At 42.5% G+C, this 25226-nt stretch overlaps 1 protein-coding gene across 1 annotated transcript; it reads left to right on the plus strand.

Annotated features, from left to right (window-relative positions):
• Positions 1–1384: 1384 nt before the first annotated feature.
• Positions 1385–23837, plus strand: LOC114644161 (uncharacterized). Its single transcript, XM_028792393.2, is given in 5 exon segments — positions 1385–1581; positions 2443–2553; positions 18475–18528; positions 22797–23440; positions 23443–23837. Coding segments are annotated over 5 exon segments (1401 nt in total).
• The last annotated feature ends 1389 nt before the right edge of the window (positions 23838–25226 follow it).

A 25226-nucleotide genomic window follows, 5' to 3' on the forward strand; every position in this document is an offset into this window, starting at 1 on the left:
CAGCATGTTAACTTCAAACACGTGAAAGTTCTTTGTGTCAAGTTGTGTCACCAATCCCAAACAATGCTATGACTGTCCACTCCTTGATCCTAAATTTGATTCAGTGCATCGTATTTCCTGATTGTGATGTCTGTTCAGGTAAAATGCCGTTATATGAATATTCACAGCTGAAGTCATTTTGTGGTTAAATTCCTTGACTTTGCTCTCTGGTGTCAGTTCTCGTCTCAGGTTTCTCCAGTTTGCACTGAGCTTTCTTTTATTTATTCCCCTGCCGGCTCTTCCTTTCCCTTAACCGCAGGCAGACAAGTTGCAGGTTACACAGTCTGCTCCACTTGTGAAGTTGTCGAAAGTGTCTCCCTTCCCAGAATTCTCATTTATTTTCCAAATGCACTGATTAGGATTAGGAATTTTTGTTTGTTCTTTTGGCACAACATACAAGGATAGAACAAAACATAAAAAGATCAAATGTGACAGTGTAAAATGATGTTATTATGTTTAATGTCAAATTCTTTAAATTGTTCATAGAACTGCAGATAATTTTATTTTTTACATTATTATTATGTCCTGGGTTTGATGTTAAACTGCATCCTGCCCTGCAAGCGGTCCTTCAACTTTCAGGAGAATCAGGGGTTGGTGGCAGGATTGGCACTCCAGTCACTGTAAAAAAACTTCACGCAGCTCTGAAGCGACAGACAGGACTTCTTTCTGCTCTCTGCAGGAGTAGCTCTACTGCAGCCGCCCATAGGATGGCTGCTCAAATTATGAAGAGGATGGGGGAAAACCTTCAGGAGCCTCATCCTCAGAAGAGTGGAAACTGCTGAAGAGCCAATGAGGTCATCACTGCTCTTGAGAAAAGAATGGAGACAAACTCAGAGAGGGACGGGCAAATTCATTCTACCACGTGAATGTGACTGAGAGAATAAAAACTGAATAAAATAAGTAGCAAAAATGTACACTGGGTGCGATAGACTCAAATCAAATATATGTTTTTATTATGTAAAAGTAACAATAATAGCAGCTCACTACTCAAAATGGGGAGAATCTGGGATTGACGTCACAACCTCTGGATTACAAGGCAGCAGTTCTTACCGCTACACCATCCAAGATCATATTTTGGCTTAGTATTGGCTGATATTTGAGCTTGGGTTTTTAACTCATTGACAGCAACATGTTAATTGAATGATTTCTTATTCTTTGGTGTCCAATGTCACTCCTTTGAACAAGTATATTATGAGACTCAGATTACGGCACTCTCTGGGTGCCTTGTCTGTTGTCTCAGTGTATGCTCCGACTGTGGTGAGTGATGTCTCAGTGGAGGAGACATTTTATTTCTCAACTTCAGTTGGTGGTTAATGGGTGCCCACGAGGTAATACTCTTCTGGTGATGGGTGACTTCAATGTGACCACTGGCACTGACAGGGATGGCTTTGAGGACTGCATCGATCCCCATGGGTCTGGTGAACATGGTGAAAGTAGATCCATGTTCATTGACTTTGCAAAATATCAGGAGCTGTGGATCACTGGATCCTGGTTCCAGCGCCCTAGCATCACTGGACTTGGCACTCCAATACTGGTGGTGCAGTAAAGGAGATCAATCACATTCTTGTGGGCAATCGCCTGAGGCTATTACAAAACTGTAGGGTGTACAGAAGTACCCAGTTTGTGAATTCTGACCACAGAGTCTGAAGATTCAGCTTATGTTCAGTTGGCTACCACCTACTAGGAAAATGGGGGTGTACATGGTCAGGCTCTAAGATCAGGTTGTTTCTAACGAGTTTGCACGCAATTTGTATGAGGAATTTACAGACTTGGGTGCAACTGCTGATCCAAATGTGATGTGAGAGACCTTCCCTGACAAGACCCTGAAGGTTGCTGAGGGTTGTGTTGGTGTTACCAGTATTCCCAGAAGGAGGTGTGTCATCTTTGCAGGGCACACTTGATATCATTGAGAGGAACTGCACGGCTTGATGAAAACTCCTGCCTGTACCAGGAAGTAAGAAGGACGGCTGCGAGGGCTCTAAGGGCAGATAAGGAGGTGTTTGTTAGAGAAATCTGTGAGCAAGTGATGCACCATCTATGGTCTAGTGACACTCGTCCTACAAACAGAGGAATGAAAGCATTATGCACATCCAAACCTGTTCCGCCAGTCAGGGCGGCTGATGGAATGGTCCTTATGGATGACATTGCAGTTGTGACATGCTGGGCTATCTATTTTGAGCAGCTGTTTAAAGCTGATCCTCTGGCTAGGACATTGGATATCTCTGGGCCCACGGTTCTTGAGGCTGATCCTCCAATTAGCCAAGTCTCACTGAGGTTGTTCAGCTGCTGAACCAGCCAAGGGTAGGGAAGGCTGTAGGGATTTGTTGTATCCGGGGTGAACTTCTCTAGGCTGGTGGTAAGGCTGTCTTCCTGGCATTGCAAGGAATTTCTGCTTCTATATAGGAGCATCATCCCAACTGACTGGAAAACAGGACTTGTCACCCCTATCTGGATAGGGAAGGGTGATTGCCTGATTGCGGCAACTACGGGGGATAACACTGTACTTGGTGCCAGGTAAGGTCCTTGATAGGGTCATCCTCAATAGAATCTGTGATCATCTGCTCACCTATCAGCAACCAGAGCAGTCTGGTTGTAAACCTAAGAAGTCTACCATCGACCGCATCCTGGCACTGAGGGTTCTCATCAAGTGCAAATGCAAATATCGGCATAGTTTCTTTGCAGCCTGTCAATTTTCATAAAGCTTTTGACTCACTTGATCAAACTGCACTGGGGGACCTCCTCAGACTTCGTGGGAACCCCTCAAAGTTGCTGAATATCATGGCTGGCCTGTACACTGGTACTGTGAGTGTTGTGCAGCGTGGAGGCAGGACTTTTCACAGTTTATTCTGGGGTTCATCATGGCTGGGTTCTGCTCCTACTCTATTCAGTGCTTGCATGGTGTCAGGCAGGGTCCTAGTGTTCAGCTGCTGTGGGGCATCTGTTGATGAAGAGAGATTCACTGATCTTGACTTTACCGATGATGCTGCTATGTTAGTGGAGTCAATGGAGCCTCTGAGCGGGCTCCTGACGGACTGATTGAGGACTCTGAGTGTCTGGGCTTGCATGTGTCCTGCATAAAAACCAAGATCCAGGCCTTTAATGTCCTCTTGGGCACAGCCATCATAAATGTGTTTGTCTATGGAGAGTGTCGACCTTGTTGAGAGGTTTACTTGCCTCAGCAGCGACATTCATATCTTTTGTGACTCTTCCTATGAAGTCAGTAGACGGATTGGGAAAGCATGTGGGATCATGAGGTTGCTGGAAAGGGGTGTGTGGTGCTCCCAATATCTTGGCAAAATGATGAAGCTCCAAGTCTTTGGAGTCCTGGTGTTTCCTGTTTTGCTATATGGTTGTGAGACATGGACGCTATCCAGTGACCTGAAACGAAGACTGGACTCCTTTGGTACTGTGTCTCTTTGGAGCATCTTTGGGTACCGCTGGTTTGACTTTGTGTCGAAAGAGCGGTTCTTCATGAAGTCCCAAATGAAGCACATTACCTGCATTTTGATGAAGCGTCAGTTGCAGCACTACGGCCGTGTGGAACAATTCCCAAGGGTGATCCGGCTTACAGAATCCTCATTGTTGAGGACCCGAGTGGCTGGACCAGGCCAAGGGGTCGCCCATGTAACACCTGGCTGCCACAGATAGATGGTCATTTCTGGAACGTGAGACTAGACCATGTTTCTGCCTGGGGGTTGCCAACCAGGATCCCAAACTGTTTTGTCATGTGATGGGTATGGCAACATGCTGTACCAGTGCATGCTCCCCAACCTGACTTGACCGAGGGGATTTTTTTCTGCAGTCAGAAGAGCAGACAGACACCTTTTGCAGACAAGTAGGATTTAGAAGGTCAAAGCTTTAAACAGCACAATTATATTTTTAAGAAGGGTCAAGTTCGAATCGCCATTTTTTTGGATTTTCCACGTGCATAAAAGCAAAGTTCTTGAACCATTGGTTATCTTCGTTCATGCTCTCCTCATGGGCCTTTTCCTTATATGGTTTGTCAAAATTACAATAGACACGGGTAGGGTGTTCAACTTGGCCCTCGCAACTATAAAATGTCATCAGCTTAAAGTAAAAATATTCATTCTGTCATCTGCTGAACTGAGGAGAACCAGGAAAGCAGAGAAGCAGATTAACACTAGAATCCATGAAGCCTACGAAAAAGTCATAATGCCAGGCCACCTTAAATTCCCTCGCCAACTCCTCATCAGCGTCTTTGTTTTACAAATGTGTCGATCAGCACAAGCAGCCTGCTATCCCATCACCCCACCGAAATGTTTGTCATGTTATACTAATAATGACAAAATGCTGATGTGAAGTGTGAAGACTGAAGTCCAAATATCAAATAAACACTTTCACAAAAAGTATAACATAACAAGTGCACTTTTATTCAACAATGTAACCAAAGAAAATAACTCATTCAATTTACATGTTGCTGTCTTCTTTTTCTTCTTTCGGCTGCTCCCGTTAGGGGTTGCCACAGCGGATCATCTTCTTCCATATCTTTCTGTCCTCTGTATCTTGCTCTGTTACACCTATCACCTGCATGTCCTCTCTCACCACATCCATACACCTTCTCTTAGGCCTTCTTCTTTTCCTCTTACCTGGCAGCTCTATCCTTAGCATCCTTCTCCCAATATACCCCTCATCTCTCCTCTGCACACGTCCAAACCAACGCAATCTCGCCTCTCTGACTTTGTCTCTCAACCGTCCAATTTCAGCTGACCCTCTAATGTCCTCATTTCTAATCCTGTACATCCTTGTCACACCCAATGCAAATCTTATGATCTTTAACTCTGCCACCTACAGCTCTGTCTCCTGTGCCACCGTTTCCAACCCATATACCATAGCTGGTCTCACTACCGTCCTGTAGACCTTCCCTTTCACTCTTGCAGATACCCGTCTGTCACAAATCACTCCTGACACTCTTCTCCACCCACTCCACCCAGCCTGCACTCTCTGTCAATGAGTTAAAGACCCAAGCTCAGATATCAGTCAATAAAAAGTCAAAACTCGTGCTTGGCTGGTGCAGAGTAAAGAGCTGCTGCCTTGTAATCAAGTGGTTTCAGGTCGAGCCTGGGTTCTTTCTCTTATGAATAGTGAGCTGCTGTTATTATTACTATCTATATATATATAATTCTTTTTCCGTTTGAAACGAAAATTACGTATGACTACGTGATATGGAAATTACCTATGACCACAGAACATATTATAATACAGGAACTAGCCAGGTGCATTCTGACAAGAGAAGTTTTATTTATTCGTCCACGTGACTGTCGCTGAAACTGCAACATTGTAACTTTTCTTTAGAGATGAGGAAAACAGCTTTGCGTCTTTCTACTTTTTAACTGCGCTGAGCTGTAAACAATGTGAAGATGAGACTGCCTTCAGCTGCAAGGGGTCGTGAGAACAAAGTGGACGCTGGGAGGCACGTAATGTCGGGCTGCTCTGCCGAGTCAAGAGCTTCGCAGTTTCCGTCAGTGTCCTCTCTTCTCGCACTGTTTGTGACACTTCAAGTCCCCCGTCGGCTCCTGGGAGAGTGGAAATCTTTGCGAATGAGTGTGATCGGCGCCATCGAAGCAGGACTCTGTTTGTAAATTGCCCTACACAACTACTTACTGTCCCTTAAGGTAAGTTTGGGTCATTAAACCCCACAACATTCAAGCTTGCTTTTGTGATTACTTATTTTAACAAGTAAATCACAGGCATGTAGTGCAAGGTTGTCAGGCAAAAATTTGGATGATCACATCGAACATGTAATTTCTATACCACAGTGGTCGTGTAGTGCCTTTCACAAGGGATCTACTACTTACCTGTTGTGGTATAGCGCCTTTAAAATGTATGTTTACCTGAATCCACTCCAGTAGTGCTCAATGTATCTTTACTTCTTAAATGTTAATGTTTTACTGTTTAATAACTTATAGACTACATTTTATTTTTTTCCCTTGCACTCAGTGAGCGAAGCCACTGAGTAATCAACTAGTTACATAATAAAAACATACATTAAATTTGAGTCTGTAACACCCGGTGTAAATTTTTCTTATCTGTGAATGATATCGTTGAAGGGATATAAGAAGACACACAAGCGAAGGTGAATTTCTTTGTGGTATCTTGTTGTTATTTCAATTTTTTTTATTCAGCTTTATTCTTGAATAAAAGCACACTTGTTTTGTTATTCCCTTGCAAAAGTGTTTATTTTATATTCCAGTAACCACTTGAATGACATCAGATCTGTCTCTGCCTCTCTCGCGCACTCACATACACACATCCATGCATGAAAACGTCACTATTTGAAAACGCTATGTCATTTGAACGTGTTTTTTTTTCAATCTTGCCACATTATGGTGCATTGTACTGAGAATGCAGACAGACTTCTTCTTTTTGGGCACTTACACTGTCAGCATGGCACTGCCAGATCTAAACACTAGCATGGAGAACTGCTTATGTACTAAAGTGACTGTAGCTGCAGGTGGAAGTTCCCGTCCCACTTTATGGTGTCAAGCAGAGTTGTGTCATGGTGCAGCAGTCTATTAGCCAGTGAAAGCAATGTAAAGAAGGTATCTGTTGTTACGGTTCTGCCTTTGTCCAGAAACAGTTATATGACCACAGTCTTAGAAGGTGTTTCTCCCGTGGGATGACTGGGATCTTTTTCTAAATAAGGAGTGGCATTCCACATGCCCTTTGTCTCCCAATCTGCCACAATCCAAAACTTTATGCCAAATTTGTCCGGCTTGGTTGAGATGTATTGGAAGAAAGGACAGCGGACCTTGGTTGGAAACAGTTGCTCATCAGCAGTATGCTGCCCTGGGTTGTCACTCAAAACACAGTTCTCAACAACAACATTTCCTGATGTCTGAGATCACAGCAAATCTGTCGTTTTTCACACGTTCTGCAAGGGTGTCTTTGTTGTCAGCAAATGCCGCATGATAGTCTGATAGTGGTCACAGGACATTGTATCTTTGATTGCCGATACAACAAATAATTTTGAGCAGGCATCAGCCACGGCACCAACTGTGGTCATCACTGCTCTTGAGAAAAGAATGGAGATAAACTCAGAGAGAGAGAGGGAGAGGCAAGTTCGTTATACCACGTGAACGTGACTGAGAAAATAAAACTGAATAATAAACAAGTAGCAAAAACTTGAACTGGGTGCTATAGACTCAAATCAAATATATGTTTTTATTATGTAAAAGTAACAATAACAGCAGCTCACTACTCAAAATGGGGAGAACCTGGGCTTGAACCCTAACCTCTGGATTACATGGCAGCAGTTCTTACCTCTACACCATCCAAGCACATATTTTGGCTTAGTATCGGCTGATATTTGAGCTTGGGTTTTTAACTCATTGACAGCAACATGTTAATTGAATGATTTCTTATTCTTTGGTTACATTCTTCAATTGAAGCGCACTTGTTTTGTTATACCTTTTATGAAAATGTTCATTTGATATTTGGTCTTCACACGTTATACACTTCATGTCATTGTTACTATAACAGGGATAAAGTTTCTGTTCTAGTTATGTGTTCAGCATTTCTTGCCTCACATTTCCTGTCATCCCACACTTACACAGATTGTTGTAGATACAGAACACACATGAAATGCATGTATGCCAATTAATGATATATTATTTACCTAATACAATTCCAGACTTGAGCTGGGAGAACTTCAGTTCTGTTGGGTTTTGGTGATGGGATTGCAGGTTGCTTGCTGTTTGTGCACATTTGACACATTTGCAAAACAAAGACCCTGATGAGGAGGTGCAAAGGAATTTAAGATGGCCTGGCATTACGACTTTTTTCGTTGACTTCAGGGATTCTAGTGTTAAACTGCATGTTCATTGCACTGTGAGAGGAAACCAGAGCACCAGGAGGAAATCCACATGCAATCTCCATTCAGGGAGGACCCAGGATGTGTGTCTTGGTCTCCTTTGTATGAAGCAGCAGCACTACCACTGTGCTACCGTGCTGACCCCCTTATTGATATCAAATTCCAAATGTAACACTGAGTTCATTGTCATTTTCTCTTTTTAAAATCCAGCTTGATATAAAGCTAATCGTCTATGACTCTCCAAAAGATGAAATAATCTTGAAACTCTCACTTCATTCCTATACCCTAGACATCAAAGTCAATGGCACACGTCTATACCTGAAGGGCTTCATTGGTTGCTGGGTTTTAATGTCAGCATGACAGCCACTACCTTCCAGGCTGAAGGGAGATTCCCTTTTACCCATATTTTATTTAATAATTCCAAAATTAACATAAGACTCTTCTACATGAGAGAACAAATTATAACATATATCATCCTCCATAGGCGAAGTCTGATTTAAAACTGCGAGGATGTTTCTGAACTGGTGATTATATTTTTTTGTTTTAATTGGAATTAAGTTACTATTACAGGGACCCTTTGTGGAGGTTGTGGTTTTATCCCTTGGTCTAATTTTCCTCCTTATTTTTTGCTTATCATGTAATTTAATTTATTAAGCAAATAAATAGGTAATTGGGTGTCCAAATCAAAGCACCTTGACCATGGGAAAGGCAGTACATAAATAAATTGTATTCTACTTTTTCTTCTTCTTATTATTATTATTAAAGATACAAGCTGGCTAGTTGAGGAGCTGTCACAAATGATGCAGGCTGACACACTTGAATTGTGTTTTGTGTTTGTTCTGCTTCTCTTCCTTTCCGGTTCTTCTCTTCAATTCAGCAGATGGCAGAATGAATACTTTAACACTTTAATCTGAGAGAAGCTTGTCAGGACCACTGTGAGCACCCCTAGCCCCTAACGTCTGATGAAATTTTCACAAATCATAACAGTAGACGTCCATGAGATCTGCCAGCTTCATTGTTACGCACGTTGACAGTTCAAAAAATGGTGATTTGAACTTGACCCTTCTTAAAAATAGAATTGAGCTGTTTAAAGTTTTGACTTACTAAATCCCACTTGGTAGCAAAACATTTCTGTCTACACTTCTGCCTGCAGAAAAAGTTCCCCCTGGGTTAAAACGGCCCACTGTCTGTAGATGCACATCCTCCTTCTATTTGTAGATGAGCTGCTCCATGGAAAGCACACTTACAGTTAAAGCATACAGCAATAATTAACATAAAAAATAAAATTGTCTATAATCCTTTGATGCAACAACATTACAAAGACAAATTCCTAGTCTACATTAGTGCACCAGGCAAATAAAAGGAATACTGTAAAGGGAGACACTTTCAACAACTTCACCAGTGGAACGGCTTGTGTAACCTGCAACTCATCAGCCTTGTGGTTAAGGGAAAAGGAAGAGCCATCAGGGGAATAAATTAAATAAAACTCAGTGCCAACTGGAGAAACCTGAGACGAGAACTGACACAAGAGAGCAAAGTCAAGGAATTTAACAGCAAAATGACTTCAGCTGTGTGTATTTATATAATGGCATTTCACTTAAACAGACATCACAATCAGGAAATACGATGAACTGAATCAAATTTAGGATCTGAGTGGAGAGTCACAGCATTGTTTGGGATCAGAGACACGACTTGACACAAAGAACTTTCACGTGTTTGAAGTCAACATGCTGAGGTTTATCTAAATGCACGAATATCAAGCATCTGGGGCCTCATGTATAACAAAATGCGTAGAATTCACAGTAAAACATGACGTACGGACAAAAGTGGAAATGTACATACGCTGAAAAAAATTCAGGTGTACAAAACTGTGCATAAGGCAACTTCTGCACACTTCACCTCCATAAATCCTGATCAGCATGATATGTAATGCATGTGCAGGCGCCTGCCACCCCACCTGAACTCCTTCCCATAATTTACCATATTTTAATTTAAATATCACCTTCATTCAGTGTTTGATTAACTTTTTTAGGGCGAATGTCGACTTTTGTCGACAGGAGGGGTTGAGGGCGCATGTTGACAAAAGTCGACATCCTTTGGATAGAGGGCGACAATAAGCTGTTAATGGCGACAAAACTCACTGTCACGTCACAGGTATTCCCTCTCTGCTTGGAGGAATGTTAGACTCATTGACTCGCCATCTAATCCTTGCATGTGCGTGAGTTGCAAAGTGTAAACAAATGTAAACAAAGGCAATATGGCATCGACATCTCACGAGGGAGCGAAGCAAATGCAGAAAAGAAAATACTCAGCAGACGATGTTTTGCGCATTATCGCTGAGTCGGACTCTGATTTTTCAGAATCTGATTTTATTGACAGTGATCAGGAGATCGAGCAAGAGAGTGAGGAGCCGGCATCAGCTGATCGGACACCAGCCGATGCCGCCCCAGCTGATCGGCTACCAGCTGAGCGCATTCGCACAACTGATGCACCTATGGCAAGGTTCGCCTGGGAGGAATACTCAGACATTGATCCGTTGAGAGCCAAACTGGCTACCGGACTTCACAAGACAGCATGGCTTGCAGTTGGATACAACAGATTACCAGCCGCTTGACTACTTCAATCTGTTTTTTCTTGAGGCTGCTTTTCAGCTACTGTCAAACGAGACAAACAGGTATGCAGAGCAATTTTTTTGAATCGCGGGCTACGCTTGCACTGTATTCTCATTTTTCAAAGTGGAAACCCACAACAAAAGACGAGATGAAGGTCTTTGTGGCATTACAAATAGAGATGGGACTAGACTGGCAATTTAACTTCTAGGAGCATTGGTCCAAACGTGCTTTGTCCCCTGGTGGCTTTGGACAGGTTATGCCGTGTGAAGTTAGGTACGTGATGCTGCAAAGTTTTATTCACTTCTGTGATAACTAGAAGCAAAGCCCAAGGGGTGAGCCAGGCTATAACCCCATGTATAAAGTTCAGCCCCTGCTTGACATTGTGGAACCAACATAGAAACAATTTGATCAGCCTGGCCATGATTTGTCTGTGGATGAATCTATGATAAAACACAAGGGACGCCTTTTTTTTGCCAATATATGCCAGACAAGCCACCAAAGTATGGTATAAAGGATTTTGTACTGGCAGAAGTAAACACTGGTTTCTGTCTGAAAGTAATCACATATACAGGAAAGTATTTCTTTCAAAGAGTGAACTGTCCCTTGACAAGTCAGGCTGTGCTGGAGCTGCTTCAGGGCTATGAACATTTGGGTCATGTTGTGTACATTTGGACAATTTTTATACATGCCCAGAATTGTTCATGGAGCTACAGAGCAGGGGAATTGGAGCTTGTGGCACAGTGAGGATGAACAGGATACACATGAAGCCAGACAGGCTGAAGATGAAAAGAGGTGACAATACGGTCTTCATGCAGGTGGAAAACTTGGTGGCAGTGGCATGGCACGATGTCAAACGGTTGACTTGTCTCTCTACAGTACACACTAACAATATATGTGAGAAAGTTATTTGTCAAAAGGGAAAGCCAGAAGGTAGGAAGCTGGACAAGCCAGTTGCACTTGAGGAGTATAACTGTCAAATGGCTGGAGTTGATCGACTGGATCAGATGTTAGGGTCATACGCTTACAGCCATAAGTCCACCAAGTGGTACCACACTGTGTACCATCGCATGTGTGAGATTGCACTGACAAATGGCTATATATTGTTCAAGCAGGCAAACAGTGACAGCATTATGACTGCGGCAGATTTTCACAAGAAGGTGGTTGACGGCTTGGTGGCAGAGTGTGTTGCAGTGCCTTTGGCAAAGTGAGGAAGGCCATCACAAAGAGCAGTGCCGGACAGGCTGACTGAAAACCACTTTCCTGCAACAAATGAGGACAAAAAATACAAACCTGACTGTGTTGTGTGCAGCAACAGACAACTGAAAAGGAGGCACCAGTGCAACACGTGTGGTAAGCAGTGCAACGTGGCAATGCATGCAATTGGCTGCTTTGAGCGAGATCAGACTTTACGTGACTTTGCTTTGTAACATGTACAGTATGTGAAATCATGTAATACGCAGGCTCATACAACATGCAAAACAGTAACATTTCTCAAAAATAAATATTTTTTGTTGATTTGATATGTCTGTGGTGGGTTGGCAACCTGCCTGGGATTGGCTCCTGCCTTGTGCCCTGTGTTGGCTGGGATTGGCTCCAGCAGACCCCCGTGACCCTGTAGTTAGGATATAGCGGGTTGGATAATGGATGGATGGATGGATTTGATATGTTAAACAATTGCTTTGTGTTCTTTTTTTTAAAAAGTTAGCTTTTGGAAAAATCTTCAGCCCTGGGAGAAAAGCAACAAAAAAAATTAGCCCTAAAAGAGTTAAGGACATTTAAGAATGTTACTTGAACCTGCCATAGAATATGAAGGCGCTGCTTGACACTGCAATATGATGAGAGTGACGTATGGTATTATTTATCTGGACTTCCAGAAAGCTTTTGGATAAGATGAAAATCAAACTAAAAGAAGTGGCAGTTCAGGGTGTGGTGTGTCCATGGGTGCAGAATTGACTCAGAAACGAGAAGCAGAGGGTGATGGTGCAAGGAACCTTATCAGAATTGGCTGATGTTAACAGTGGTGTCCTGCAGGGGTCAGTGTGGGCTGCTGCCATTTTTAATATATAGAAATGATCTGAACCAGAGTATTAATAACTGGTTAAGTTTGCAGATGACCCCAAGCTAAGTGGACTTTAAACATTACAGAAGGACTTGGGCAGCATACAGGCCTGAGTAGATTTGTGGCAGATGAAATTTAATGTAAGTAAATGTAAAGTATTACAGTGTCGTAGACAACATGGCTTGGCTGGCATCCCATTTGGGTAGAATGGTTTTTACCTGGCCAGTAAACCTTTGTGTTATAGCCCTGTCAAGAAGTCCAGGATCCAATTGCAGAGGGTGGTGTTCAGGCCCAACCCACTCAGTTTTACAGCCAGCTTTTGAGGGATGATTGTGTTGAAGGTGGAGCTAAAGTCTATGAATAGCATCCTGACATGTGTGTCTTTTTTATCCAGATGTGTCAGGGAGAGGTGAAGGGCAGAGCACATGGCATCCTCAGTTGACCTGTTTGAGCGGTTATGCAAACTGAAGAGGGTCAAGGGAGGCAGGGAGATTCGTCTTTATGTGTGACATGACTAAACTTTCGAAGCACTTCATTATGATTGGCGTGAGTGCAACTGGTCAATAGTCATTCAAGCATGTCACTGATAACTTCTTTGGTACTTCTTGGTGGTCGACTTGACGCATGTTGGGACTGACGACTGGCTCAGAGATGTGTTGAAAATGTCTGTGATGACACCAGCCAGTTGACTGGCACATTCTTTGAACACACAGCCAGGTATGTTGTCAGGTCCTGCAGCCTTGCGTGGATTGACTCTGAATAGAGTCCTCTTCACATCAGTTATGGAGAGACAGAGTACCTGGTCAGTGGAGGGACGTGTTGCTTTTCTCGCAGGCTCTTTGTTCTGTGCCTCAAACCGTATGAAGAAGTTGTTCAGCTCATTTGGTAGGAAGGCATCACCATCGCTGCTGTGTGGGTTGGGCTTGTAGTTTGTAATTGTTTGAATGCCCTGCCACATACGACATGTGTCTCTGGTGCTGCTGAAGTGTTTGTTAATCCTCTGTGCGTAGGCCCACTTAGCTCTGGCCACCCTGAGGGCAGCCTTGTCTCCAGATCTGAAGGCTGCATTTCTGATCTTGAGCAGCGTGAGCACTTCTCTCGTCATCCAGGGCTTTTGGTTGGCTGTTGTTATAATATCCTTGGTAACAGTAACATCCTCTATGCATTTGGAGATGTAGCCAGTCACAGTCTGTGTACTCCTCCAGATTGATGGAGTCACCATCCATAGCAGCCTCCTTGAAAATGTCCCAGTCTGTCAATTCGAAGCAGTCTTGGAGAGCTGAAACAGCACCAACCTGCCACACTCTGATGTTCTTGTGGGCTGGTTTAGTGCACTTCATCAGGGACTTGTATGCAGGAACCATAAGCACAGTGATATGATCTGAGTAGCCTAGGTGGGGGCAGGGTAGGGCCTTGTAGGCGTCAGGAGCGCATTGTCCAGAAAGCTTCCTCCTCTAGTAGCAAAGTTCACATTCTGGAAGAATTTTGGGAGAACTGACTTCTAGTTGGCATGACTGAAGTCTCCAGCAATAAAGAAAAATTCCTCAAGGTGCGGCTTTTGCAGTTTGCTGATGATCTCGTAGAGTTCAGCTAGCGTCTGGTTAGCATGTGCGCTAGGTGAGAGGTAGACTGCAACCACCAGCATGCAGCTGTACTCCCTCGGCCGGCACCTTACCGATGAAACCTCTATCAGTGGGGAACAGTGTCGCACGACTGCAGCAGCGTTGGTACACCACTCTCTGTTAACATAAACACACAGCCCCTCCCTCCACCGTGGGTCTTACCGGACAAAGAGACGTCTCTGTCTGCTCGGAAGATGGTCAGTCTGTCTAGCTGGATGGCTGAGTCTACAATGTTTTCCTGCAGCCATGTCTCAGTGAAAATAAAGACGTTCATGAGCAGAATGGACGGAATTGCAGGTCTGGTGGGGTTAGTTTTTAGCCTTGTGCTAACACCGCCATGTTTCCCTTGTTTCTGCTTCTGATCGCTGCGCTTGCATTTTTGCCAGCTCAGCTTCTCAGGCTGCCGAAGTAAGCAAAGGCTGCGGAGCGTCTCTGTCACCTCACTGGATATTTCTGCGCGGTTTCTTAGGAAAACAAGCAGGATTTGCCGCTCGTAAATGTATTTCTGCGTACCATTATCACTTAACTCTACTTCTTTTCTTATACTAGTTGAAAAGCCTGAAGAAGGGGCCTGAGTTGCCTCGAAAGCTTGCATATTGTAAACTTTTTAGTTAGCCAATAAAAGGTGTCATTTTGCTTGGCTTTTCTCTACATTCATAATGGCTAACATGGTACAACATCCTAGTACTACAGTTATACTGGTTGATAAAGACAAACAAAGATTAACAATTAAACACTGTGGACTCTGGAGCTCTGTAAGCAGCAGTCTGCACAGGCGCCACCATCTGCAAAATCTCTGCAATTGGAGGCCAGACTTCTTGACAGAGAGGCCCCAGTCAGTTCGGATGGGCTGCAACACCTCCAGCATCATCACACTGAGCACTGGAGCGCCACAGGACTGCGTGCTTAGTCCACTGCTCTTCACCCTGGTGACTCATGACTGCACAGCCACGCATAACACCAACCACATCATCAAGTTTGCGGATGATACAATGGTGCTGGGACTGATAAGCAGGGATGACGAAACAGCATACAGAGATGAGGTGGAACGGATGTCCGCATATTGTGAAGACAACAATCTATCTCTCAATGTCGACAAGACAAAAGAGATAATCGTGGACTTTCAGAAAATCAAGTCCTGCCCACATTCCACTCAGCATCAATGGTTTAGATGTGGATGGAGACTGTTAGGAGTACCAAGTTCCTCACTGTGCACATAACTGAGGAACTTACGTGGACACCTAACACCTCATCACTAATCAAGAAAGCCCAGCAGAGACTACACTTCCTGAGCCGGCTGAAGCGAGCATGTCTTCCCCCTTCCATCCTCACCATGTTCTACAGAGGCACCATTGAGAGTGTTCTGACCAGCTGCATCACGGTCTGGTATGGCAACTGAAACATATCTGACCGCAAGCGCCTGCAAAGGATAGTGAAGACAGCAGAGAACATTATTGGGGTGCCTCTCTCTTCACTACAGGACATATTTTACAAACGCAGGGTCCGCAAGGCCTGCAGCATTGTGCAGGACCCCTTACACTCCTCACATGGACTTTTCACACTTCTGCCATCCATGAGAAGATACTGCAGCATCAAAGCCAGATCTTTCAGGCTGCAGGAGAGTTTTAACCCCCAAGTTGTCAGACTCCTTAACACCAGGCTGCCCCCTGGGACCTTCCACACGGCCTCAACCACCTCGAAAAACAGAACTTTTATACATGTGAGCCACTGTCCTGCAAAGACGAGTGTGCATAGAGAAGAACTGAAAATCTCCTACTGACCTTTACGGATTTGGACACTCTTGATATCCTTCTGCTGTGAAACATTCTGACCTGTCATTGTTTACACGTCTTAAACAACTATTATCATACACTGATCATTTCTGTATTATCTATAACTATTATTTATTTATTATATTACATATTTATTGACTATATTTATGTATCTAGATTCCAAATACCATAGATTGCATCAATGTTCATATTGTTTACTACACATCAATATTGCTGCTACTTCTTTGTCTTGTCTTTGCACAATGTCATGTCTTCTTTGTGTTTTAATTTTAATTCTAATTCTATTTTTAATTTTATTTTAATTTATTATTTGCACTTCATGTTGTTACACTGTGGACCCTGAGCTTCACAAGTTTGTCTATCTGTATACTTGTATATGGTTGAGATGACAATAAAGTTTACTTTGACTTTATAAAGAATGGAGATGGATGGATGTCCTAACTGAGTTGTAAAGTGGTACCTTTCCAGGTTGGGAGGCCATTATAAGGTAACGCCAGAAAGAAACAGCCTCCTTATACCATGTGTACCCTAGCGCACTGGGTGGTGGTATCCTTCTGCTATTGCTACTATTTGGACCCCCATAGGGATGCATGGGAGCACACTGGAGCCTTTCCTATCTATCTATCTACCTATCTATCTATTATATAGTGCCTTTCATATCTATCTATCTATCTATCTATCTATCTATCTATCTATCTATCTATCTATCTATCTATCTATCTATCTATCTATCTATCTATCTATCTATCTATCTATCTATCTAATAGACAGATAGATTGATAGATAGACAGAATGAGTGGCACTATATAATAGATAGATAGATAGATAGATAGATAGATAGATAGATAGATAGATAGATAGATAGATAGATAGATAGATAGATAGATAGATAGATAGATAGATAGATAGATACTTTATTAATCCTCAAGGGATACTGTAAGGGTACTGTAGTCACGTTGGGCAGCTCCATTGGGTTCCATGGGTGCCGTTCAATTCTCATGTTTCTTCTCTTAAGTCTTAGTCCTGAATCTTTCCTGCCTTGGAAATCAGTGAACATTTCTACCTTGTTGCCTGCATGCCAGCTGTAACTACAACGTGCTGACTAGTGTTTAAAGAAGTCCCTTTATGATGACCTAAGTGTTTCTACTATAATCCTTTCTATTTCTAATATTGGTGTATATCCCATCCTATAGGTTTATTATTATCCTTCTCATTAATAGTATGTTTAATAATATTCATTATAATATTAAAATTAGCCACCAATGATATTTAAATTGAACTGGCTTTAACTAGTAACACTGGAATGCTACTGTGTTGATAGTCACTTAACGTAATCCCACATAGATATTTTGTATTGTGTTAGATTAAACTCTGATTAACTCCAAATTACATACAGATTTATCCTTAGAAGTAATGTATCCTGTCAATGGCATATTAAAAGTGTTTATCTAAAATATTGACTCTTACCCAATATTTGTACATTAAATGCTACACATGTTAGCATGTTTTCTAAACTATTTGTTCTTATTCCCATTGTTGTTCAGGGCAAACCCTAAAAAGAATAAAATTAATAAAAATAATCCTGCATTATTTCCTTTAATAAAACAATACTTAATAAATATTCAATAAAAGCATGTTGCTCATGAAAGACTTCATTTGCTTTTTTGTGCCTACAGATACTTAACCTCTCCCCCTTTATGAACAATAATTTCATGTTTTAAATCCTCTTTGAAAGATGTTACCAAAGCAAAGGACATCAAAATCTGGAACACTTGATTTGATGAATGGGACTCTGGTGTGATGCCATGCTGTCTGCCCTCTATGATTTAGAACCCATGATTATCATTTTGGCATCAATGGTCACCAGGGTTTGTTTGCTGTAGGGACCTGTGATCCCTTTACTTGGAACTTGAATAGGCTGCAACAAGCAGAGGTCCAGCGGTCAATTGGTCGATGGCCTAGTTCACAGCTTGGTTCCTCTCTCTAGCATGGCTTGTCTCCTCTTGGAGTCAGAAGGCTGTCTGCAGACCTTTATCACAGCCCCATCTCCAGGTTCACATTCTTCAAGTGATGTTATTACTGATGTGCAAGGAAGAGCAGTTTCTACCTGCAGGGAGAAGGACTCAGGTTTTGCTCAATATTAGCATTGCAATTCATCATCTGTAGTTACTTATGGATCCCAAAAATAATGTCTCATGAGGTGTTAGGCCTGTTTTGTTGGCGGTCTCCCTTATTATCAATAATCCTAGCAGTAAAACAGATGGTTGTTTCAATACAGTCTGTGTTTGCTCCGTGGCCAATTTGTTTTTAAAGTCAACCTTAATATATACCAAGAGAAAGTACTCTATAATAAATCATTTCAAAAATTGTTATTATTGGCATTGGTCTCATGACAATATTCAAACTGTTGGCACATAACTTTTGTTGCTATGAAAATGGCCTCAAACATTAATTTACTATAACACTTCCCCCCTTATTGACACTTGTGTCAATTTTGCTGTTTTTATCTTACGTTTAGAGGAGATGTGGAGCAAAAGGATATCGGACAGCAAAAACTGCCAAACCGATCCCGGTAATATAACAACTTAATTAAAGCCAAATGTTTTAACTTTCTTATATAGAATACAAATATATCCAGGGATGGAAAGCAAACAGAAGAAAAGAGAAGGCAGAGTAGTATGGAGGTTATTAGTTAAAGAGCCATGCCCTATGGAGGTTCCTGTAGAAATTAATACATTGCAGATGATTATTCAGAAGTACAAATTAGTCTTTAAGTTCTCTATAGCTTCCCCTCAATGGATGGTAATATACACCAGTGTCCCCAAATGAGCATCTCTCAGTCAGCATAGGAGGCAGAAGTCAAAAAAGAAATCCACAGTCGGGAAGGAATTCTTCCTAATTATCTTTTGGAAATGAGACCAAACTGTGCGTGCGATGAAAGAAATGCAGCAACAGATGTCGCTTATGCAGCGAGTATAAACGTCATCTGTTGTGTACAGTCCTAGTGTTAATCCACCAACTGTTTTTGACATACAGGCATTATCCCTTCCACCCCCCAAAGCACACACTTTTCTCTTACTGGAGTCTCCTGTCCTGTTCTGCTGATGTACTGTGCAGTCTGCTAACTCGACAAGTGAATCCAGAATGAGTGAATGAAACCAGGTCTCTGCAATTAGAAGAATGCAATTTTCCTTAGCGATCTTATTAGCTGCAACTTGTAGCTTCAAATTGTCCATCTTATTTGTGAGGGATCTTGCATTGGTGAGAAAAATGCTAGGATGAGGCAACTTATGTGGCTGCCACCGTAACCTCCTGAGTGACCTGGGTAGCTGGAGTGGCCAAAATGCTGCTCAGCTGTAGCGCCTCGCCAGAGAGAAAGGCAGCATGGCTGCAGGGGAGTGAGAGGCTGAGAGAGACGTTCTGTGTGGTGGTACCATACACCACAAGGATGCAAGCCTGGCAGCTGGAGTTGAAGGCACAATGGGGTGCCCTGTCTGGAGCCAGAGATGGCTACAAGGGGTCGGAGCCAACGAGCAGCATTGAAGGTGGGCTGAACTGCCAGACTGGCGCCTCCTTGGCTGCAAAGACCCGCATTGGGTTAAGCTAAGGAGATGCCTGGTTTTAACATTAGAATTACCAAAGCCTACGAAAAAACTTGTAATTCCATCCCACCTTAAATCCTTTCACACCTCTCCATCAGCGTCTTTTGTCTTTTAAATGACAGGCAGGAAAACAGACTTGAGCTGAGAAAACTGTGTGGCGGTGGGGGGATGTGATAGCAGGTTGCTTGCTGCTTATCGACACATTTACAAGACAAAAGACGCTGACAGAGAGGTGCAAGGGGATTTAAGGTGGGACGGAGTTACAAATTTTTTCGTTAGCTTTGGTAATTTTAGTGTTAAAGGACTGCACTGAAGCTCAAGATTTTAAGGACAGTTACCTGCCCCGTATTTTTAACCTCATCATTTTAAAAGTAATATTTATTTGACTGTTTTAAACATCCACTTTACACCTTTTATTGAATTATTTATTTATTGAAGACATTTGAAGCACTCTGATACTGTTTTGTTTTTAATAAAAGCACTGTTCACCCTATCACCGTCCCCTTGCTTCATGTGTGTTTTGTCCTTATCTGCCAGGTTCATCTCTCAGAAGCGTTATCGGAGGGGGCAGCAGGTTCAAGAGGCTCCTGGTGGGATTAAGTAGTGTGGAGGCAACCCACACCATCACAATAACACAATCCAGCTCAGTTCAATATGCCGCTGGTCTCCAGATCATGGACAATGAGGAAGAATCTTCCATGGCAATCTGATTCTACGACCAACCTTAGGGAAACTATGCAGCATGATAACACAACAAGAAAGCATTCCCAGAAAAAGCTACACAGTCTCAGAGAATACACCAACTCACACAGCTTGAACCTCTACTCCCCATTACCAGGCAAGAGTGCTAACGACTGTGCCATCACACACTCTACCATAATACTTCCCAAAATACACACCCACACACATATTAAGAACAAGAAAGGAAAGAACGTTAAGAAAATTGACAGAAATTGTCTCCCTAGTATCTTATACTTATGAAAAGAACATTTTTCCTTAAAACTTGATCAGGGGCAGACGGAAAAATGTTTTTCATATTTATATATAATCTTCATTTGGATCTTGATCTTTGTTTGTCCGCGAATTGCTGCCTCACGAAAAGCTACGTATAAATGACAGTCTCATTTGGGGTGGGAGCTGTGGGGATCGATCTCGGGTTGCTGTTGTTCAGATTCGTTTGCCTTGCTGCTCTCCCAGAGCAGATCCTCTTAAGGGACTGGAACGACTTGATATTTGTGATGCTGCCTCGTGAAAAGCTCAATAAAGCGAAGCACGGAAGCTACGTCTTCTCTTCAATGGCATGAGTCGCCGACCTTGCCGCTCACCCATGATTTGGATCTTGATATTTGTTTGTCCGCGAATTCATGTTCCCCTGACACTGCCTTGGTTGTTACTTTTGTTTACAAACACTGTCGGCACCACTGTTTGTGTTTAGATCTGGCGTCGACACCGTGCTTTGTGTTTAGATCTGGCGTCGACACCTGCTTCGTTGTCGAGACTGTGGTTTTTTGTGTTTCTATCGACCGTCGTTGGCAGCACTTCGTCCAAATCGAATGTTCACCTACTTCTTGGAGTCGGCAGTCAGAGTATATAAGTCGGACACACTTCTGTGATTTTCTATCAGTCAGCGTTTGGAGTTCAAGAAAGAAGCATTAGTTCTTCCTTACTCTTTGGATTGCCAGAAAGCAACCTGCAAGATTGGACAACCTGCGGTGGAACTACTGTCGACACCAGCATCTGTGTTCAAATCCACCGTCAACACCAGCATCTTCATTCAAATCTACTGTCAACACCTTCATCTTCGTTCGGATCTTCCGTTGACACCAGCATCTGTGTTCAAATCACTGGTGACACCAATTCTAAAACCAACTGCACTTTTCAGTGCAAACAACCCAACTGCCCTTCTCAGGGCAACAAAAAATTCAAAGTCCACCTTGAGTGGCAAACAAAGACTACCTTGAGTAGCAATCGTACCTCGAGTACAAAAAATTAAAATGAAAAGAAACGAACTTGATGAGTAGAGAGAAGAAAGGTTGAGAAGAGATCGTGAGAGGAAACGACAACGTCGTGAAAACGAGACGGACTGTGAACGGAGTCAGAGACTCTCAAAGCAAGGTGAAACACGTCGACACCAGTTGGCAGAGGAGACCGAGAGTCACCGTGAACAAAGGCTGGCCAGGCAACGTGAAATAAGTCAGCAAAACATTGCCAGAGAAAGCGAAAACCGACGTCTAGAAAGGATGGAACGACAAAATCGTAGACGTAGAGAAGAGTCAGACAGTCAACGGCAACAACGTTTAACGATGCAACGTGAAAGTGATCAACGACGTTTAGCTAACAAAACTGACCAGGAGAGAAATGTTAGGCTTCAAATTCAACGCTCTATGTACCAAATGTCAAGACAACCACAACCTGAACTTGAAGGAATTGCACTTCGCCCATTCAACGAAAATGATGTTCCTGAACATTATCGTGGAGCAATGACAGAAATATGTCAATATTGTCAATCAACTAACTTTAAATCGGAAAGACCAAGTGATGGCAAATTTACATCTTGCTGCCATAAAGGAAAAGTCCAACTTCCACCGTTGCATAATTATCCAGAAGTGATGAAAGAATTGATAACAAATACCCATGAACATTCCAAAAATTTCAAAGACAACATACGTGCATACAACAGTGCTCTTGCTTTTGCATCAATGGGAGCGCAAGTTGAACACGTAGCGGGACGGGGACCATACTTCTACAAAATACATGGATAAATCCATCATAAAACCTCGACTTTGCACCCACCTAACGGTGAACCAAGAAAATTTGCTCAAATATATATTTTGGATGCGGAACAAGCACTACAACAACGTATGGGAATTTTAGAGAACGCTGGTTGTTTACCATCCGTAATGGAAACTCTTGCTAACATTTTGAACAAAATAAATCCATATGCGCAAGCATACAAAATGATGAGAGATTTTGAGCAGGAAGAGATTAACAGAGTCAGGGAGGAAGGGAGACCAGAACAAGAAGTTTACATGTGGATCCACCGAGATAAGGTAAATGATCAAATACGTTACAATGCTCCTACAGCAAATGAGATAGCAATCGTATTTTGAAGCGACGATGGTGAACCCCCATTTGAAAGAGATATTTGTGTCCACCCAAAGAATGCACCAATGCAAAATATATCAATCTTAAGTCAGCACTGTGATCCCATGACTTACTCGATTTTGTTTCCATATAGGGACAAAAGATGGATAAGTGGAACGAAATTGGTAGGTGCTGGCAAGCGAGAAAACTTGACGCACCTCCAATATTATGCTTACCGATTGACGACTCGAAATGAGTTCAAACCTATCTTGAGTGCTGGAAAACTATTCCAACAGTACGTAGTGGATGCGTATTGCAAGATAGAAGCTAATCGAATTCAGTTCCATAGATCAAATCAAGCTCAACTCAGGAGCGATCTCTACTCTGGTTTAATGGACCACGTAAATAATCTTGCACAGAATGAAGGTGTAAAGCCTGGTACTATCTGTATTTTGCCTTCAACATTTCAAGGAAGCCCTAGAGCACATCAGCAGAACTTCCAAGATGCTATGGCCATCATACGCAAGGACGGTGGACCTGATGTGTTTATGACTATGACCATGAATCCAAAGTGTCATGAAGTAATGGAAAACTTGAAGCCTGGAGAAAGACCAGAGGATAGACCTGATCTGGTTGCACGTAGTTTCAAGGAGAAACTTACAGCACTACTGCATGACTTATTCGTGAACAAAGTACTTGGAGTGGTGATCACTCATGTTTATGTAATAGAATTTCAAAAACGTGGCTTACCACATTGCCACCTCCTACTTTTTCTCAGACCTGAGGATAAACCAAGAACGTTGAAATTATTGACAAGATGGTATGTGCTGAAATTCCAGATCCGGTCGAAAACCCGAGATTGTATGAAATCGTCAAGGCGACTATGGTTCATGGCCCCTGTGGACACTTGAACATGACAAGCCCATGCATGAATGAGGAAAAAATATGTTCCAAACAATATCCGAAAGATTTCAGTGAGGAAACCAAGCCGAACATTGATGGTTACCCAGTTTATCGCAGGAGAAACGATGGGAGAAAAATTAAAGTTGGAAAGTTCACAGTGGATAACCGCTGGATCGTTCCATATAATAGGTACCTAACTCTAAAGTACAACGCACATATTAATGTAGAAATTTGTGCAAGCATTAAAAGTGTGAAATACTTATTCAAATATGTTTACAAAGGACATGATTGAGCTAAACTAAAATTTGATGCAAAGGAAACAGAACTTCACTGGGAGGAACCTTCAAGGTTCCTCGACAGTAGATACATAAGTGCACCTGAAGCTATGTGGAGAATACGAGAAAATAAAATGCACCAACAGTCACACACAGTAGTTCGACTTGCAGTACATCTGCCAAACCAACAAAGAATAGTATTTCGTGAAGGTGAAGAAGTTGAAACTCTTGAAAGAGAGGCGGGACACAGAACCACATTGACAGCATGGTTTGAATTGAATCGAACAAATGAGTCTTCACGGCAATACCTGTACCAGGAGATACCAAGTCACTTTGTGTTCAATACAAAAACAACTGCATGGACTCCAAGAAAGAGGGGCCACAACAATGTTATTAGCAGAATGTACTCTGTCAGTCCTTCTGATATGGAGAGATACTACTTAAGGCTGCTCCTTCTGCATGTAAGAGGTGCCCAGAGCTTTGATGATGTAAAAAGTGTCGACGGATTTGTTTACAATACGTTCAAAGAAGCAGCCCAAGCGAGAGGCCTGTTAAGAGATGATGCTGAATGGGAAAGATGTTTGAAGCCGAACTCTTCCATATGCCAAGCAAGCTGAGAGAGCTGTTTGGAATTATATGTGCGTTGTGTCATCCAGCAGACCCCGCGACATTATGGGAGAAGCACAAAGATGCAATGACAGAAGACTTCATGCGAAGTCATCCTGCACCTGAAAGCGAACAGCTTGCCCTAATTGAGATTGAAAGTATTCTCAAAATTCATAACACAAGTTGTGTTGACAAAGGATTACCTGTACCAACTATGGTGTCGACACCTGAGATTCCAATCTTTGACATGCATGAAGAGGCCAGGTTAGGCAAAGAACTGGTTGCCCAGTTAAACCCAGAACAACTTAACGCATACCAACAAATTATGACTGCTGTTGAAAACCCACAATCACGTGAAAGGTGCTTCTTCCTTGAAGGTCCTGGAGGAAGTGGAAAGTCGTTCACATACAACGCTTTGGTACGTGTCTTGAGAGGAAAAGGAATCAACTACAAATGTGTAGCCTTGACTGGTATCGCAGCGGAACTCTTGTATGATGGAGCTACTGTACACTCTACATTTGGGGTGCCATTTAAAATCACTGAGACTTCAACCTCAAATATAACAGCAAGATCGTTCAAAGGACGAGGTCTTATTAACACTCAAGTGATTATATGGGACGAGTGCACAATGACGTCGACACATTTGTTAGCACTGATCGATAGATTGCTCAGAGACTTGAACACACCTGACACTCCATTTGGAGGAAAGGTAGTGGTTTTGGGTGGACATTTCTGCCAGAAACTTCCTGTTGTAAAAAGAGGCGACAGAGCTGCAATCATTGGAGCCTGTATTAAAAGAA

The sequence above is a fragment of the Erpetoichthys calabaricus genome, chromosome 3 (assembly GCF_900747795.2).
Source record: "Erpetoichthys calabaricus chromosome 3, fErpCal1.3, whole genome shotgun sequence".
Classification (NCBI taxonomy): Eukaryota; Metazoa; Chordata; class Cladistia; order Polypteriformes; family Polypteridae; genus Erpetoichthys; species Erpetoichthys calabaricus.